This window comes from Etheostoma cragini, chromosome 2 (genome assembly GCF_013103735.1).
Source record: "Etheostoma cragini isolate CJK2018 chromosome 2, CSU_Ecrag_1.0, whole genome shotgun sequence".
Taxonomy (NCBI): domain Eukaryota; kingdom Metazoa; phylum Chordata; class Actinopteri; order Perciformes; family Percidae; genus Etheostoma; species Etheostoma cragini.
Genome location: NC_048408.1, coordinates 21,954,950 through 21,973,630, shown reverse-complemented (window position 1 = coordinate 21,973,630; position 18,681 = coordinate 21,954,950). Strand labels below are relative to the sequence as shown.

General features: G+C 44.7%; 2 protein-coding genes across 2 annotated transcripts; one reads left to right on the top strand and one right to left on the bottom strand.

Moving 5' to 3' along the window:
- The first annotated feature begins 1,415 nt into the window (after positions 1–1,415).
- On the top strand, positions 1,416–12,233 carry slx4 (SLX4 structure-specific endonuclease subunit homolog (S. cerevisiae)). The gene is made up of 13 exons (XM_034883706.1): positions 1,416–1,527; positions 2,054–2,252; positions 2,335–2,544; positions 2,915–3,153; positions 3,397–3,692; positions 3,956–4,181; positions 5,295–5,464; positions 5,742–5,888; positions 6,346–6,515; positions 7,180–9,560; positions 10,317–10,416; positions 10,652–10,975; positions 11,631–12,233. The coding sequence occupies exons 1-13, from the start codon at positions 1,416–1,418 to the stop codon at positions 12,007–12,009; spliced, it is 4,953 nt and encodes a 1,650-aa protein (XP_034739597.1). The 3' UTR covers positions 12,010–12,233.
- A 190-nt stretch (positions 12,234–12,423) lies between these two features.
- Positions 12,424–17,880, bottom strand: mcrip2 (MAPK regulated corepressor interacting protein 2). The gene is made up of 5 exons (XM_034856825.1): positions 17,257–17,880; positions 17,007–17,076; positions 15,506–15,639; positions 14,455–14,562; positions 12,424–12,879 (listed from the first exon to the last, which is right to left on the bottom strand). Exons 1-5 carry the CDS (start codon positions 17,309–17,311, stop codon positions 12,809–12,811), a joined length of 438 nt encoding a protein of 145 aa, XP_034712716.1. The 5' UTR covers positions 17,312–17,880; the 3' UTR covers positions 12,424–12,808.
- Positions 17,881–18,681: the final 801 nt, after the last annotated feature.

Sequence of the window (18,681 nt, the reverse complement as noted above, 5' to 3'; positions counted from 1 at the left end):
AGTCAGACATTGCCAATACCCTAAGATTAGGAAATATAAGAAATACGTTCTAAGAGTCTGAGTAAAGTTAGCAGACACACTCCCTGTTCCCACATATCTTGAGATGGTGTGAGACACTCAAAGAAGTTAAGGCAGTATTCTATTCCACAAAATAATGGCTCGTCTTTTCTCAGTGGACTTAAAATTTACAACCTCTCAGATCATAAAGGGACTGTAATTTAGTGCTTTTACAAAACATGTACGTACGCGGTTAAAACAGAGCTGTGCATCAGGAAAAATATGGATTATTGGGGGTTAAAGACACTGGCAGGTGCCTTGGTCACAAACATTTCTCACAGCAGCAAACATGTACATTGGGTTTTATGCATGGAAGTAGTGTCATGAATCAACATGGTGCTATTGTTTCTTAAGGCATTTATAAATGATTCTTATAACAATATCAGCATATTTCCGTATATGATTTTAGTTTTACTTTATTTACTCTGTTTTTCATTACGCTATGACACCAATGATATAAAGAAATCTAGGGATAATATATCATACATGTTATATACTCCGGTACAGTAGGTGGCGGTATGCACAATGTGAGTAACGTTGCAAGCCGCAGTAAAACCGGAAGAAGAAGTTTGCTTTTGAAATGATAACAAACCCCATAGCCTTTTGGCTCTTTTATTAACCATATAATTGATACATAATGCTTATGTATTTTAAAATCAAATTCGTGAATAAGCAGCATTGAGGCGGAAAGATAAAAGCTGAATTCATCAAACCTGGGTGAGGATAACATTAGCATGACCTGCTAACGTTGGCTAGCTAACGTTGCTAACTGCTTTCTGTCCAAATGATATGTCCACAAACATAGCTACGCTTTCAAGCATTATTTGTCAGTGGGTTTATCCCGAATGCAACATAATTTGTCACTGAACTGTTCATCTGTCACAGGGACTCTTATTGGTCCATAAAACCCAACTTGGGACACCAATTGCTCCAACTTTAACCAGCTCTCTTTGCAGGCTGGTTGTTACAGCTGGGGACATGCTGGGACATGCTTGGCCTTTTAATGTGAGACAAAGTGCATCGTCATGGATGACTCGGACCAGGATTTTGTAGATCTCTGTTCAAAGCTGCTAAAACGAGTCCGGAAGAAACCAACTGAGTCCAGACAGTCGCGGAAAGCAGAGCATCAGCCCTCGAGTCAGCCAAGCGATGGAGACAGAAGAAAAAACAAAAGAGCTGCATGCGCTGGGTCTGCGTGTGCTGGGACCCAGCCTGGTTGTACTGAAGCAGAGGCAGATGGTCGTGGGGTCTGTGGAGGGACTGGACATGATTCAGGAGATGCCGAGTCGTCCTCTGCGCCAGCAGCAGGACCGAGTTTGGAGAGGGGTTTGGCGGCGAAAGACAAGGTACTGCAAAGGATGCAACAGTTCAAGAGAGAAAGTCCACAGAGAATGGTGCACAAGGACAAGAGCAGGACAACAAAGCATGAGAACGACCGTGTCCCTCCTCCGCCTCTGACACATAGACAAGGTGATGATGCTCTTAGCACAGGTGGTTAGTATGTAGCAGTGTTGCCACATGAACAGAGGGAGTACAGATGTGGTTTTCTCTTTCTGCTTTTTCAAGGCTTATAAAAATGTCATTATCATCCATGGCTGAGTTAATACAAGTTGCTTTGGTGAAAGCTGGGGGTGTGGCCTTGACCAACTGCCACTTGAAAGCCATGTCTCTCTCTGGGTGGGCCAAATTATCTGGGCAGAGAAAGGGGAGGTAAACTTTCCCCTTATGAGGTCATAAGGGGAAAGGTTGGCCCGTATTAATTTTCTCAAAGGCAGAACAGGATACCCAGGATCCTATCACCATTTCTAGCCACTGGGGGGTCAAAGGCATGCTGGGGAAACTCATATTAATGTTTAAAAACCTAAAAGAGAAAATTTTCATGCCATGGGACCTGTAATATATAATCATTCCTAGTTCTAATATCCAGTCCAAATGTAAGTTTAGCACATCCTTGTATCCGTATGTGACAACCCCCGTCTGTACCCACATACTCCAGAGTCTTTCAGCCCAGATCTCCACCCTGAGTCCCTGGACAGCGATGAAGCTCTGGCCCTGCGGCTGCAGCAGGAACTGGACAGGGAGGCCGCAGAGGCCCAGACAGTGGACCTGGAGGACGAAGGCCTCTTCTTCTGTCAGATCTGCCACAGAGATCTGTCACATATGACACCTGAGGGGCGAACACAGCATCTCAACAGGTTGGGACATATATATTGTAGGCATTTTGAAAGGTGCTTCTACCAGCATTTGAGCTTTTTTGAGCATGATGCCTTTTTGCAGGTGTTTGGATGAAGGTGCCCCAGCCCCCCCTCCTCTGCCTCCTGGTGTGCCCGACTGTCCCATCTGTGGCAAGAAGTTCAAGTCACAGAAGAGTCGCTTAGCCCACCTGAAGCGCTGTTCCACAGATATGGGTGTCGCTCCGTCTGTGCTGCTGCAGGCTCTGCAGAGACAGACTGAGGAGACCCACAATGTCCCCACTGCTAACACACTGTGAGTCCGCCTCGGTGCTTCAGTCCACCAAGTACCTTAATATACTGTCTGAGTATACTGTCAGTGGCAACAGTTGATGCACCTGAGCTGTGAGCATTTTTAGGATCAAAATTTGGTTGTTGATGATGATGATGATGAGGAGGAGGAGGATCATCCACACATGGTCCAAGTTAATCTGATAGCCTGGGTCTAAAGGTTGCATGTGATTATATTAGAGAGAATGTTGAACTTAACCTGATCATGTTTCATTGCTTGCCAATCTTTTTGCCGTAAAAGTAATAGCTTGCCTATTACCTCTGGTCAGTAAATGTGTACTTACAGGGCGTAATCACACCTCTTTCTAGATTTTGATTTTTTTTCTTTTCTTCAGCACACAGACTGGTGGCACTAAAAGAAAATGCCCATCCAAGCCGGGCCTACCAGTGAGGAAGAAGCCCAGGAAGAAGACTGCACCCCTGGACGAAGACACCATGGTGGCCTTGGCTCTGTCCTCCTCCCTGTTGGAACAGGAGCAGCAGAGCAAAAGGGAGTCAGAGAGGCACTCACAAACAAATACGGCTGCTTCTCACATCTCCATGAATTCAGCGTTGAAGGGGAAGCCTGACACGGGTACAGTAACATCCCCATATTATCTGTGTGTCTGCATGCATGTGTGTTACCTTTGGCAAGGCCTGGAACAGTGTATTCACCACAACATAAAATGAAAGGCACAAACTATTGAAATTATTGCTTTGATTTTTGAACAAAATCCACTTATTCAATAGACAAAGAATTTAATGAGTATATTTCTCTGTGAACGTCTCCGGGTACATCATCTGACCTCCTCACTCTCCTCTGTTCATCTTGGTACAGGTAAGCAGCGTGGAAAGAGGAAAAAGGGTGGCATCCCTCGTCCTCCTCCGCTCCTCCTTGTTCAGGATGCTGAGGTGGCTCTGGCGAGACTGCAGGAACGCGTTTCTGCTCTCCTCCTACACAGTCGGCCCCCCTCTCCCCCCACCCCGACCCGCTGCCCCAGCTGTCTGCCCGGCTGGAGCGGTGCTGCCCCCCTCTGGCAAAAGAGCACACTACAGGACCAAGCCTCCACCTGTCTGTCTGATTTCTACACTCCAGAGCTCAGAGAGTTCATTACGCCTTGGGAATCAGCAACGGTAAGAGAGACCAAAGACATGTTTGCATACTCTGTTTTACTAATGCCATTCAAGATAGAGAACCGCACGCTGTCTGGTAGTTCTGTCCTATCCTGGGTGTGGGTGAGGGGCGTCTTTGTCACCTTTTTCACCCCAGATGAGTTTGCATCCCTGAGGTAACATGTGTGAAACTCTAAAAGGGCGATAATCAGTATCAGTATCAGCTGCCGGTGGATCAAATCCCACAGCCGTGTTTAATCAATATTGTTCTCCTCCACTTCTAGACGGAGGCAGCCACGTCCAACACCATCAACAAGCCTGCGTCTTCTGTCCAACCTGTGAGTGAAGGAACTCCTGTCCCAGTGACCAGGGCCTCCATGATGCCCTCCTCCTCTCAGACGGCCCCCTCCACCCCAGGGACCGGGCAGCTCCTGATGGACCTGATGGAGCTGGCTGAAGACAGTGTGACCCTCACCCAGTATGGTCACATTGCTTCGGACCCTGACAAAGGTACACACACAAATCCGTACAAATGTATCGCAATGGTAAATCAATTTTCATTTTATATTTAAAGGTCCCATGACATGGTGCTTTTTGGATGCTTTTCAATAGACCTTAGTGGTCCCCTAATACCATATCGGAAATCTCTTTCCCAAAAGTCAGCCTTGGTGTAGTATTACAGCCGCTAGAGCCAGTCCCACCATGAGCTTTACTTAGGACCATTTCTGTGTCTGTAGCTATTGAGGAGGAGAGGGGGGGCCTTGACCAACTGCCACTTTGCTCGTTTGAAAGACATGATGTCTCTCTCTCTCTCTCATGGGCTGGCCAAATTCTCTAGGCGGGCAAAGCAGAGAAAGGGGAGGTGACCCAGGGGAAGATTCCAGATCGGCCCATCTGAGTTTTCATGTTCTTGAGGGACAGAGCAGGATACCCAGGGCTCGGTTTACACCTATCAACATTTCTAGCCCCTGGGGGACCATAGGCAGGCTGGGGGAACTCATATTAATGTTAAAAAACTCATAAAGTGACATTTTCATGCCATGGGACCTTTTTAAATGCACAGGCTGAGAAAACTGACATTTGCTAACTGATTTCATCTGCAATGTTTTAATGTCCTGTTGCCGTGGTTGTAGACCCTTAACCATGCATCGAGAAATGTTTGCCATGTGCTTGTCTTACGAGCATAGTCAGTTAGGTGTCAAATAATCCTTTTCCTAAAAGTTATGTATTCTTTGGTATATACAATACATCTAGTGTTCATTTTTGTTTGTTTATATTTGTACCCTCTGAATATTGTGAAGTCCGTGTTTATTTTGAATATTTAAAAAAGAGTGACTAAGTAAAACCCATTTTTTTGTTTTCACTTTGTATTACAAGAAGCATTTCCTGAGCTGTACTTGACACAAGAGGATTACATTCAAAGCCTCTGGAGAATATGGATGAAAATCACTCTAAAACAGCAAACCTTGATTATATATCCCTCTAAAATAATGTATTTGTAAATTTCAACTTTTGAATTCAAGTGTACTGCCACACTGCGACCCATGGGAAACTCACCAATCCAAGTAGTTAAGTAGTGACTTAATTGATCAGTTTGGGCCCTGATTGTCTTTGTTCCCACAGATGAGCATGCCCGTCAGATCACAAACATTCGTCTGAGCGGCTTCGTGGGGGAGGAGTCGGAGGAGCAGGCTGACCTGCCAGAGACGACACATTTAGAGGCCGCTCGCAGCCGAGCGACGAGGACGCTGGATCAGCCGGTGGCAGACAAAGAGCGAAGCAGCCTCCGATCAGTGAGAGCAACCTCTGTCACACTTATTCTGACATTTTGAACCTGGATCCCGATGTCTCATCTTTTATTTCTTTTTTATCAGTTGCATTTCTGTAAAGTAGCTCTTGTCTTTTTCAGTCCTGTAAGTCCTTTTGTGTTCTGTGTGAATTTAAATTTTTTCTTAGGACGGCAACAAAAGTTTTCCAAACAGAGAGGACACATACAGTATAACATGTCTTGTCTTGTGCCTTTTTACGTATTAATTGTGCAGTGCACTGAGCCCAGTGTTTCCCCTGTAGGTGGCACTAACCAGACTGGCAGTAGAGCTGAGCAGCATGGTGAACAACGCTCAGCTCAGTGACCTGCAGCTCCAGGTGGACAGTGGAGAGATCTACTTTGCTCATTCCTTCATGGTGTATGCTCGATGCCCCCTGCTGGCAGAAATGGTAAAATGTATTACTGTGCGTGTTTCTAAGAACAGCCCTGATAATATACGAACCAGGACTGCATACTTACTGTATTTAGAAATCAATTAATTAATTAAATAATAACAGGAAGAGGATGTTTTAAAAAGATATAAATACCAAGATCTTTCACAGTACTGGACAGCCAGTAGTTCAGCTTCTCTAATTAAGCCAAGCAGAGGCTTTCCAGCGGATTTGTGGCTTTCCAGTTTTGTTGAAAGGATCTTAGCAGTGATTTGTGGACCTGTTAGTTTTCATAAAAGGGCAGTGTTGTTTTTTGAGAACGTTGTACTCAAAGGACTGTGTAATGTACGTGTTTGTTTTTTTACTTACCCCAAAACACTTTGTAATGGACAAGAATGAGTTTTTTTTCCAAATCCTAGTTGAAATACTATTTTTACATGATCTACATCATCGACATCCTCTGCTTCTCTCACAGGTTCATGAAAGTGGTTTTGGGGTGCAGGAGGCCGGCGCGCCTGCAGCCCAGAGGGTGCTGATGAATGACGTCCCGGGACAGGCGGTGTTTGCTTTACTGCAGTATCTCTACACAGCTCGCTGCTCCATCCCCGAATCACTTCGGCCTCATGTACTGGAGCTCGCCTCCAGGTGCGTACGCAGTATATGAGCCAAGACATTTATACATTTTAGTCTTAGAACTCAAAACAAATTTGGTAAAGCTAATTGGCAGACCTTCAGTTGTCTGTGCTGATGTTTTGAACAGCATAATGTATTGCTATTGGAAATAAATCACAGCTATTACTTAACAGCAGGGCCGGGTACTGAATTGTCTGCTTTTTAGGCACATCATCAGTTGTTTTTTTCAAAAATTGTGAAGCTGATTTATCTTTGCTAATAATATTGCAAACTATATGTTGGATTCATGTTAAGATATTTAAATTTTCTAGGGAGGTGAAAAGAAAATCATTTTGCCTCGTGCAGGAACTCTAAGAAGTAAATCTCATTAGCATCAGTGAGTCAATAAGCAAGCAGCGGGCTTCTGCCAAGATCGTACACTGCTGGTGATTGGCTGTCTAACGTTACATGTTGTAGACGCAGGCTATGTTACGCACAGAGACACATTGTAGGAGCTGAAAATATATAACGTAAAAAAGTATATTGAATAAAGTATTTTTCAGAAGCCGGTATCAAAGTCCCGGTATTTGTATTGGTACCGGTATCAAAATATACCCAGCCCTATTTAATTGTTCATAATAGCTCAAGTTCCAGATATATATAAAAAAATTGTTGCTCCTTTTTTGTGTTCGTTAAGGTTTTACTTACAGGAGCTACAACAGCTTTGCCGGGACGATGCAGCGACTCGGGGAGACGCGGATGATCACACGAACCAGGAGGAGAACATGGACAAGCAAACACAGCAGGCCCTCACGGAGCTGCTTCGCTCCATGTGGGACGAAGAGGACGAAGACGGTGAGGGCGCGGATACCAATGGAGGAAGGGACGAAGAGGCAGAATTGGAAGGGGATCACCAAACCGATGGCCTCGCATCAGGTGACGGGGAGATCCGCGAGGAGAAAGTGAACGAGGAAGAGCTGGAGGAGATCTATGAGTTTGCCGCCACGCAGAGAAAGAGAGAGGAGGAGGAGGAGGAAGACAGCAAGGAGGAGGAGGAGGAGAAGGTAGACAGGGATGAAGAAGTGTTCACCAATCCCAAAAGAAGCTCAACAGGCTTCAGTGGAAAAAACCTGCAGTCGGACCCCGGCCTGGACCCCAGCTACACTCGCCTCTTCTCCGACTCCTGGGGGGTCTATGAGGAAGAAGATCCTTCCTCTTTACCTTCAACTTCCCGGCCGGTGAAGACACACACCCCTCAATTCCAAAACCACCAGTCCCCTGATGAACGCGCTTATAAACCTTCGGGCAGAACTTTGCTTCATTCCTCAGCGAGCGTAGTTGACGAGCTTTCTCTCAGCCCTCCACCCAGTCCATCCAACCTACCTCTCCCGGGTCAGTCCCCTGGTCCGATGGGTGACTGGGGCGGCGGTGGAGACAAGGGAACAGATGGTCTGGCTTTGAAGCGAGACAGCCAAGGACCTCGACATACTTGTGTCCCTCTTTCTCCCGAATCGCCTCGGGAAAAGAAGGAACCCGAGCTCATAGTTTTGTCCGACTCAAGCGACGAGGTAGTTCCTCGTTCTCGCAGTCCTTCGCCACATTCCCTTTCTCGTGCCGTCCAGAAACGGCAGAGCTACACCCAGGTCAAACCTCAGCCAATCCCCAAACCTACTGAACCCACTCTGGAGAATAAACAGTCCAGTAGCTCCGAGTTGAGTCCTTATGATCCATCTGCAGTGCCGGTTCACAGTCCTCAGGGTCCCTGGTGTGAGCAGGATCCAGCAGACTGTTCTCCAGAAGTGTCCTGGCTGATCCCCTCCACACCGCTCCAGCCCGCAAGAAGCACCATGACAACCAGCTCTACTCAGACTAAAAGCAGCATGTGCAGGACACAGCTGTTCCCTAAAGGGGGCACATCCTCACCGTCGCACTCTGTTTTCTCTTCTCCTGCTTTACCGTTGAACAACAGACTGCAGACATCCAACTGTCCAGCCAGAGTTCCTGCAGAGGACAGTGTCCCCGAGTTAAAGCTGGACAAGACCAGTAGCTCCAGCTTGGATCGCAACTTTTGTTCTAAAAGAACAAGTAGTTGTGATGTCCAGAGTAGAGGGAGAGGAGTTTCTGCTTTCCCCCCGTGCCAACCTAACGTCACAAAGAAGGATACACCTGTCCACATCCAGCCCCGTCCTTACAGCAGCACTCCTCTGCACACAGAGCTCCACAAGGCTCCCGTTCTTTCTGCCACCTCCCCGCTCCACAAGAACCTCTATAAGAGCTGGACAAGTCCAGGAAGGGATGGGGCGCCATCTGAAAGCCCAGAGAAGACCGAGTTCGGGAGCTTTTATCTTTCCCCCATGTCTGACCCTTCAGATCCACCCTCGTCTTCTTCTCACAAAGGTCTTCAAAGTTCACAGAGGCTCAGCGTGTCCTCCAGTCACAGCCGCCGCTCGGTTGAGTCCAGCAGTCACAACAACTCAGGGCCTGAGCTCAAGAGAAGGGCACTGAGAAATGAGAAAGTAGGAGAGATTGAGTGTGAAAATAAAGACATGGGTGATGAAGGAGGGAAGGATAAAGGGGAAGTTGCTGAATCCAGTTTCCAGCAAAGCTTCATGGCCATGGACGAGCCTCCCATAGCTTTCAACGACTCGTGGGGTTTCGACGGCTGTGTAGACATGGCGGCAAACCCAGGTTGCTTCAGCCTGAGGCTGGAGGACAGCGGCGCGTCCAGCCAGCACGGCGAGCGCAGCCTGGGACACGGAGATCCTGCCGGGTCATCCTCCTCTACCGGTCGCCAACCTTCCCCATCCCGTCCCAGTGTCCGTTTATTGAACAGCCATGGCGCTGTTGCGGCCTCCTCTCCATCCAAAGGCCACAGTAGAACACCCCCCACCAGTGTACAGGCTCTTACGACCCCCTCTTTCCCCCCTCCACCACCTGACCCCCCCACCCACACCACACCAGAGAGGATCCACAGCCTCCTGGATTCCAAAATATGGGACAGCTGGGAGGAAGAAGAGGAGGAGGAGGCTCTTCCTCTCACTCAGAGGATGAACCCTGCCACCCAGCTCAAAACACCAGGTAAGGAGTTTGTTACTCAGCTGTAATTAACTAGAATGCAGAATCTGAAGGTTTTTAAAGCGACATCCTACTAGGTATGTATGGGTGTGTGTATATATATGTGTATATGTATATGTATGTATGTATACATGTGTATATATATATATGTGTATATGTATGCATGTATACATGTATACGTATGTATATGTGTGTATATATATATATGTATGTGTGTGTGTGTGTGTGTGTGTGTATATATATGTATATATGTGTGTGTGTGTATATATGTATGTATGTGTGTATATATATATATATATATATACATACATACATACATACATACATACATACATACATACATACATACATACATACGGAACAGTCTTCCCACTTCACTCATTGAGGTTTCTAAAGAACAGTTTAAACAGTGAGTCAAATTGTTGCTCCTAAGTTGTCTGAATTTTCCATATGGGTTTGTGCTCTAAATGTAATTTTAAATCTTTTTTTTTTCATAATAATATAGAAATTGTTAAATGTAATTGTTTCTATGGAGATTGCCACTTATTAAGCCCCTTGAGGGTTTTTCAGCAAGTGTTTTTTGTGAAACATCTAATACAGTTTCAATGTTTTTGTTGTGAAAATAAATCAAATCAAACCTAATGATTTCCAGATCCTAAAGCCTTTGAGTAAAACTGTAGCTAATGGAGTCCCATTTCCTTCGTTAATAGGCACATTCCTGTGGTCTTGACCAATGTCTTGCTGTTTGTGTCTCATCAGAATCATCACACGATAAAAGGCGTCGTACCTTGGTGGCCATCACCCCGCTGCCCCACTACTCTGACATGGACACACCGGAGCTCAAGAACAAGCTCACCAGGTCAGTCGGTTAACCTCCATCCCCGACGTCAAAGAGAGGCTGAAATAAGGGCCACATGTTTAGTTTTTTCTTCTGCTAATCAGGGCTATTAACCAGGAAGCTATCCAATGACCTCCCACGGCGTCGCTGTCGACGGAGTCCGTCCGGCTCGGCTCTCTGTCTCAGGCTGTTTGTCTCCCGTCCATTTGTTCAGTACGTCTGTCCTTCCTGACCCCTCCTTCTCATCCCTGTGCAGGTTTGGTGTTCGGCCTTTACCAAAGCGCCAGATGATCCTCAAACTGAAGGAGATTCACCAGTACACACACCAGCTGGTCAGCTCTGACTCTGATGGCGAGGCACCCCCGGCGGCCCGTACAGATCGGACGAAGCAACCGCACACCGGTTCAGAGGTTCCTGGCAACAGGCCGGCCTCCTGCGACCAGAGAGTGACTTTTAAAGAGCCCAGAGCGCCCGCTGCCGTCTCCCCTCTGAAAGCCCACAGAGAGGAGGAGGCAGAGCTGCTGTCGGCCTCGCAGGGCTCCACCACCTCTTCGACTGCTGCCAGTGAAGAATCTGAAAGGTATGTCTACTCAAGTGGGTGGATCATCACAGCGGTTTCAAAACGGCACACTTCGCACATGCGTTTTGTTGCGTGACATATTTTCAGAGGGCTTAATCAATATTTTGTACATGCTCAAAATGACAGCATCACTAAACATTCTGTCACACCCGCCCAGGTTGGTCTGTGATGCTTAAAAAATACATTGAGGTTTTTATATATATATTTTAATAATAGTCTCTAAATCTTATCTCTAAATTTGAGTATTTTCAGATTTTTCTTGGTTGTAATAATTGTTTAAAAATTTTGTTTTGTTCTGTTGGTCAAACAAAACAAGATCTAATATGCAAATGTTATGGTAGGCTCTGGGAAATTGCGATGGTAATTTTTCACTATTCTGTCATTTTGACCAAAAAAAATGGTTATAGGAACACAGTTGGATAAAGCTGTAGTTTGCAGCACTCATTTATGATTATGACAATTTGGAATAGTTTCTATTTGTCACTTGTTTTTGTCTATTTTGTAGAGCATATTTGAGATTTAGTAAGAGAAACACTCGTTCCAGCTTCATACTGATTGGGGTCAAAAGATATGTTGTTGTAAAAATATGGTATTTTGAAAAACAAAAACTTCCATAGATTGGTATGTGCATTTAAGCGCTTCCCTCTCTCTGCAGGTCCAACCCAGAGCTGTGCCTCTCCTCCGACTCAGACAGTGATGGCGGCATCTCTGCCTCCCAGGCAGTGAACCGCCTCCAGGATCGACTCCGGGCGGTGCGCTCCTTCATCCTGTCTGACTCCCAGCTGTACAGTCAGATCCTCGAGTACCAGCCGCTGGTCTTGTCCCAGCTCCAGGAGCGACTCAAAGCAGCAGGGATCCGCCTGGGTGCCGCCAAGCTGGTGGACTACCTGGACTCTCAGTGCATCACCTTCACCACAGCCAAACCTGGCCAATCGGCACCCAGCCGCCGACGGGGCAAGAGGACAGCCAAGGGGGCAAAAGCAGCAGGGGACAAAGGAGTGGGCCGGAAAAGAGTTGTTACAGCCATGATTTAAAAGAAAAGGTCTACGTAAAAACTGGGATGAAAGGCGGCAGGTTTTTGGCAGAAGAGGCCGGAAGAACATTTGTGGTTGTTCTTGGACAGCTGGCACTCGAGTGGACTTTAGAACATTTTGAACCACGTATAATACAAATGTTTCTTCAGGACAGGTTTTGTAATTTTACTGTTTTAAATGTTGCGTTATAGCCTTCTGTGAAAATAAAAAAAAGGTACATGTTGCTGTGGTCCATGTTCACAAATAGTTCTTTTTGATAAAAAAATGATTTGGGGCCTGATGTGTAAAATACACTTATCTTATGTATAAAAATAATCCCATTGAATGAACAGAATATACACTTCAATCAAATCAGGTTTCATGGAAAAACTCTATAAATATATGGCCTAATTAATAATAAATTCCATCACAAAAACATTTTTTTTAAACATTTTACTTTTTTGCTCTTCAATAGATCTGTATCCAAAGATCAGCCAAGACGTACATACAGCCGAGAACACTTGGGAAAGAATGCAGGGTTCTCTCAGATTCTATCAGATACGTCGTTCGTGTAGAGAGAGACGGCTCCTTCACAACAGCACGACCTCGAGTCAGCGCTGTCCCAGTTCAGTTCGGTCACTGTTGTTGCATCTACAGCAGCATGAAGCACAGGGCATCAAATCTGATTCCAAATTACGCACGACCCTTTCGCCCCGCAGATACTGGAGTTTTGCTGGCCTCTTCTCCTCCACCCACGTGACGCCCTCACGACGGAGCATCAACGCCGTTGCTTCGTGTCCCGCCTCAAAGCCTCAGCCAGTCAGGATAGGTTGGCAATGTTGGCAAGGAAACGCTGAGCCCACCACTCCTCCAGGTCAATGGGCACAAAGTCTGTACAGAAACAAAGATGGAGGGGACATGGAATTAAAGCGTAATCCATGTTCTATGATTGATTGATTGATTGATTGATTGTGTTCATTAATTATTTCGTCAAATGGGTCCCAAATTCATTTTAGAAGAGAAACAAGGGATGATCTGTGCAACCAAGTATGGAAGAGAACTCCTTTACTGAGTTACTGATCGAGTTACGTATTCCTGAACGGTTACAATTGGTGTTATTTTGCTTTTCATCTCATCCAAAAAAGAACTGGACATTTATATTAGTTTAAAGAAAGTCTAAAGCCATGCTTGCAGCTCTGTTAAGCGTATTTGCTAATTAGCACCAAAAAAAAAAAAAGACAGCTGATGGGAGTAGCATTAGTCATTCACCAAAGTATTGGACTAACTGAATTTCTAACCAGATGATGCCACATTCAAAATCAAAGGATCATCAAAGTTATTAGAATTCTTTCCGAGGAGAACATGCATGTTTGTACCAAATTTAATGGTAAACCATAATTGTCAACCTCATGGTGGCACTGGAGTTAGTCATCATTCCCTGGGGATCAGGAATGTCTGTACAAAATATTGAGGCAATCCATTTCTTTTTTTTAACCTTTATTTATTCAGGGAAGGTTCACCTGCCCCTCTTTTGCAGTAACGCCCTGATCACACAGTTACACACACTGCGGTCCAACCACAGTCTGATCTGCTGGTAACTGAGCAGCTTCACTTGAGTGGTTTTGAGGATAAGGGCCTTGCTCAAGGGCCCTTAGGTGGCGGTAATGAGGGAGGGACAAGCACTGCTCTTTCCCCACCCAGATCTTTATCTTGTTGAACCAACGACCTCCCGGTCACAAGCTCTCTTCTCTAACCTCTAGGCCACCACTGAGTCCATGCAAATGTTATTGCAATGTTTCAGTCTTGGTCCAACAGACAGAGCCGTCCATAGAACCACAATGTGAGAGTGGCTAAAAAAATTAAATAAAAGATGACCAAAGTACCGTCTATAAAAAGTCAAGATACACATATATTTTTAGATGTTTCATTACTCATATTGTAACTACCATTTATAAAAAGCAAATGCCTTAAATCCTCACATCAAATCTGTCATGACCTTTGAGGGCAGGTGTGTGTGAGTAAAGACGAGACACACTCCCATCAGCAGTCAGGGTTGGTTTATCTAGAACAGCCTGGTCCTCAATAACCAAACAAGAGTTAACAATTAAAGTGGACCATTACAGTCAACCTCTGGCAGTGGCTACGGATAAAGTTGAGCCAAAAACATACTGCATGTGATTAGTGCGGAGAGATGAAGGCTGCAATTCTTTTTTTTTTTTTTCTCTGGTCTTTTAATAACCAGGAAGGACGAAAACTTACTGGATTACTAGTTCAAAGTTCACGGGGGTTAAAAAGGCAGGAGGGAGGTAATCTGTTTGGATGCCATAAAACGGAGTAGTGAGATCAAAATTTGATGAGATTTACTTCGGTGTTGTATTCTTTGAAGACTTACTTTCAGCAGGTGAATGAATGGATGGCACTCTAAACAAAGTGATACCTGTGTTAAGTGGAGATGCAGGTACTTACTCTTCATCGCAGCACTGGGGGTCTTCTCAGTGTACTGAACGGGCCCCTGGCTGCCAGTTGCCTCCCCACCTTCCCCGTCTCCCATCTTTCGCTCCACCTCCTGCCATGCTGCATGCAAACATACACACACACACACACACACACAAAATATACGCTGAATTAACTGCAATGCATACTCTAACAGGAGTCTGATTTAAATTGTTACTTCCATGTAGGCTTTTATTAAAAAAAAAAAAAATAAATAAAAAAAAAGGTATAAAAACTAATTCAGTTCTCTTATTTTTCTACATTTGTGAACTTAGCCCTCACACTCAAACATTTCCAAGACATCACTAAAGAAAGCTCCCACTGCAACGCAGCTGACTTTGACCCTGTCCATTTTTAAAATAATGTAATGATGAAAGTAGTGAGAAGGCTAAACTGGTCCGTGGCGTGTGTTTTATTTGCTGTGGGTGAAGGTTTTCCAGCTTCACCCTGCGATAAGCCTCAAGGTTTCGGCTCGGTCTAAGGGGTTTAAGGGGTAGTTGTGTTCAGCTGGAGTGAGACACTTCAGGTTTTCCATCTTAAAACAACTGGATAGAATGTGCCGGAGTTTTTTTTTTTTCTTTGGGTGCAAACAGCACAACATTCACAGAAAAGTCACAAAAGGACGCCACAACGCAGTCTGTCCTGGCAGCGGTCCAATAGTAACACAGATAACTAGTACATGCCGATTCAGCTCTGCAAGTCATTCATTCCCACCAGGGCATGAAGTATTGGCTAGCACTGAGGTATGCTGGGTAAACTTAGACAGGGTGAGTGGTGCACAGCTGGGATTTTCAATCATTGTTGGGTTTAATGAAGTACTGTCTCTTGACAGTTTATGTGAAATTCTTGCAATCGTGCCACATTTTATTTCTTTTGTGAGGCTGTTGTTCACAGTGTGCCGGTATAAATTCAGTCTTATATCCCTTCTGAGGAGCTATGAGGGTGTAAACTGTGAGTTAATATGAGGCTGTAAACAAAACGTGTCTACACTGTATCAAAATGTGCACAGAAATGCGGCCCTCACCTTCATGCACAAATCGGACGTTCTCTTCATGTGCAGGAGTGAATCCCTCGGCCGGGCTGGCGGTCTTCTGTGTGGCTGCGCCGTGGTAACGCTTCCCATTCAGACGATTGAACACGATCTTTGGGGGCGGAGAGCTGCAGAGATCAGACCGAGAAATAAAGATATATTACAAAAATAAAGAAATATGTCAGCTCGGGGACTAAGGTAGCCTGCATCACAACAAAACCCAACGAGGTAAATCTCATCGTGAAAATATTAGGCTGGTTGCCATTTTTTAAAACGTCATGGTTGACAAAAAAAGATGATCTGTGTAATCGCTTTAAATCTCAGATTTAGTGTTTAGAGGTTTAATAAAGATACATTCTTGCTTTAGCTTGTGCATAGATGTGTTGGTCCCTTGCCTTGTGTGTGTGTGTGTGTTTCTGCATGTGTTGTTTTGTCTCCCTCTTCCTCGTCTTTCCTCTCTATGTTTTTTGGCCCTGGGACGCATTCCTGAGTCTAATTGTTTGTCACCGTTTATTTTTATAAATATAAAATATAGTTTATAAATATAAAAAGAAAAAGATACATTCTTGGTATTAACAAACATTACTCAAAGCTTTGTCAGAGATTGAAACCGGATTGCAGTCTTTCTCATCAACACACTGATATGATTACTGAAAGACATTGTTAAGTTTTCACTTTGTTTCATTGTGCCCCGATGCTTCCTTCTTTATCCCAGAATGTTAATCTAGAACTCAAATTTGGAATATGCAATAGTAGGACCACAAGAGGTTGGAACAGTGGAGAAAAAGCCAGACTTGCAACCTTTACTCAAAATGCAATTCCTCTTGTCGTTGCAATGCAATTTGCCTTTTCTTCTTCTAGAATGGATTTCATCCTGCAAAGCCACAAACTCACTGTTGATGCATTACCTTAAGGTAATGTTTATCCCTTACCTTTCTTTACTTGATCCTCTGACACTAAAACCTGATAGTAACGTTTACTGCTTACGTTATAAAAAGCAATTAATACTTTCCCTGCTGTCAAATTCACCTGAAGTAATTTAGTACTGGAAATCCACTAAGTTGCCAGTGTTAAGGCACACCAAGCAAAACTGTTTAAGAGGCGTTGATTCAACTGTTTATTTTGGAGGGTGCTGTTGGATTGTTCTGCATTACACTGACAGGGGTGTCTAATAAATTTGTCCAACTCATTTCCATAAGTGAAGTAGAGCTGCAGTAATAGACTTAATCGGTTTTTGATAGGTGCCCCTATTAAATGGCAAGTGCGCGTAATCTTTCGGGGTGTTGCTGGTATTTCCCAGCAGCACATGAAGGCTGGTTAGGTGTCCGATAATGGATGCACAGACGTTACCCAACTAACCGAAGTGTTACATGACCGCACTCCAGGCGCACGTGTTAAATACTTTGGGCCAAGTAGCTCAAACAGCCGGCACAGCCATTCTTGCAAATTCCTGATGAAAAACTACTCTAAAACAGGACTTCGAGCAGATACTTACTTCGATGAGAACCAAGACGTTGGCTTCAACTTCAACTCGCTGAATTTGCTCTCGATTTGTTGTGTGGGACCTTTTGAGACAAAAGTCAAGTTAAATAGTGTCCCTGCTCTGCGCAGGTTACCTTCAAACGCTGCGTGTGAACTCTGAACCCTTTTAACTGTTGCAGTGTCCCTAAACCTCCCTCGTGGGCCTGAAGGCGACCTGATGTGATATTACATCATGCTTAAGATAACGAGATTCATTCACTGACCTGTCCGCCGTTGTGTAACAAGTTTGCTGGGACCTCTGGTGATTGTGTACATCATGTGAACGCCAAGATATTCTGTAGGGTCTGTGTTTGAGGACCTGTCTTGTCTTCTTATGTATCAGGTGCGCACATTGACTCTCAACTCCAACTTTTAGTCCGCTGTCCGCTCCCCCCCTGACGCAGCCACGGTGTGGAAAAGAAATTCGCGACGGGTCTAATTTTGTTCCCCAGATCAGCCACTGCAGAGTCGGCCTGACGCTTACAAGACACTCGCTTTGCCTTGTTGTGAGTTGTGTATTAACACGCAACCCGCTGAACCTCCTATAGCCAGCAGGTGTTCAGCTGTACGAACCGACGGCCGCTGCTCCTGCGAGAGGTTGCGTGTAGGTCATCCAAGGAGACAGCGGCTCCACGAGCCGGGGATCAGTCAGTCAGTGGTACGGGACGTTCTCACTCCTGACGTCCGATGACAGTGACACTCCAGGCCGGACACTTTAAACTCTCTCTCCGGTACTGACTGCGACACCTCCGCTCTCTGACAGAATACAAGGACACTGCACACAGCGCACACTTTGCTATTTTCATTAGGACGTGAAAGCTACGGTGCTTGGCTCACCATCAAGCACGCGACAATACGGAGCAGTACTTCCGGTTCAAATTTTCAAGATAACGTCTTGTTGCCAAGTTGACAGTTGAGATTACAAACGTTACATCACCGAGCACCGCTTAAAACATTTATACGTCTAGTCTTTAGAGTAGCCTATATGTAATCTTCAATGTTATAACGCACATTGTGCTATTATTAATGACAAAACTGGGATTTATTTATGTGCTATTTGACATCCTTTAAATGCAAATACAATGCACATAAACTCGAAAAGTTGAGCTTCTCTTTAAAAACCAATAAGGTGTGGGATAGGAAGTGAGTGCTACATTTCATTTACTATTCATTCACTATGAATATTTTATGGTGTTCAACTTTCACTACGGATGTTTTGGTCGATGTGATATCTTAACAAGTTTTTTTTTAATTTCTTCAGCAGGCAGTAGGTACAATCAAAACATGAAGCATCTAGAGTGATGATGATGATCTTGGCATGGCAAACAAAATGTAATGTATCATATAGAGTTAGGTGTTCCAAGGCCTAGGCAAATGAAACCCACACTTTTTGTATTACTTAATAATGAGTCAAAATATACAGTATATTCTTACTTAGTGTGTGTGTGTTTTGATTAAATGTGTAGTGTGACATCAAATTTACTTATTTATGAGGCACATTTTTAATTTAACCATGCGAAACGACAGTATTTTACAACGTTTTTAAAGTTATTTAGAAGATGCTAGTTTTCGTGGCTTTTACTTTGAAGTTAGTCTCTCTTTAATTCCGCTCTCGTCGTCTCCATTAGTCTGTGGTCGGTGGCTTTACG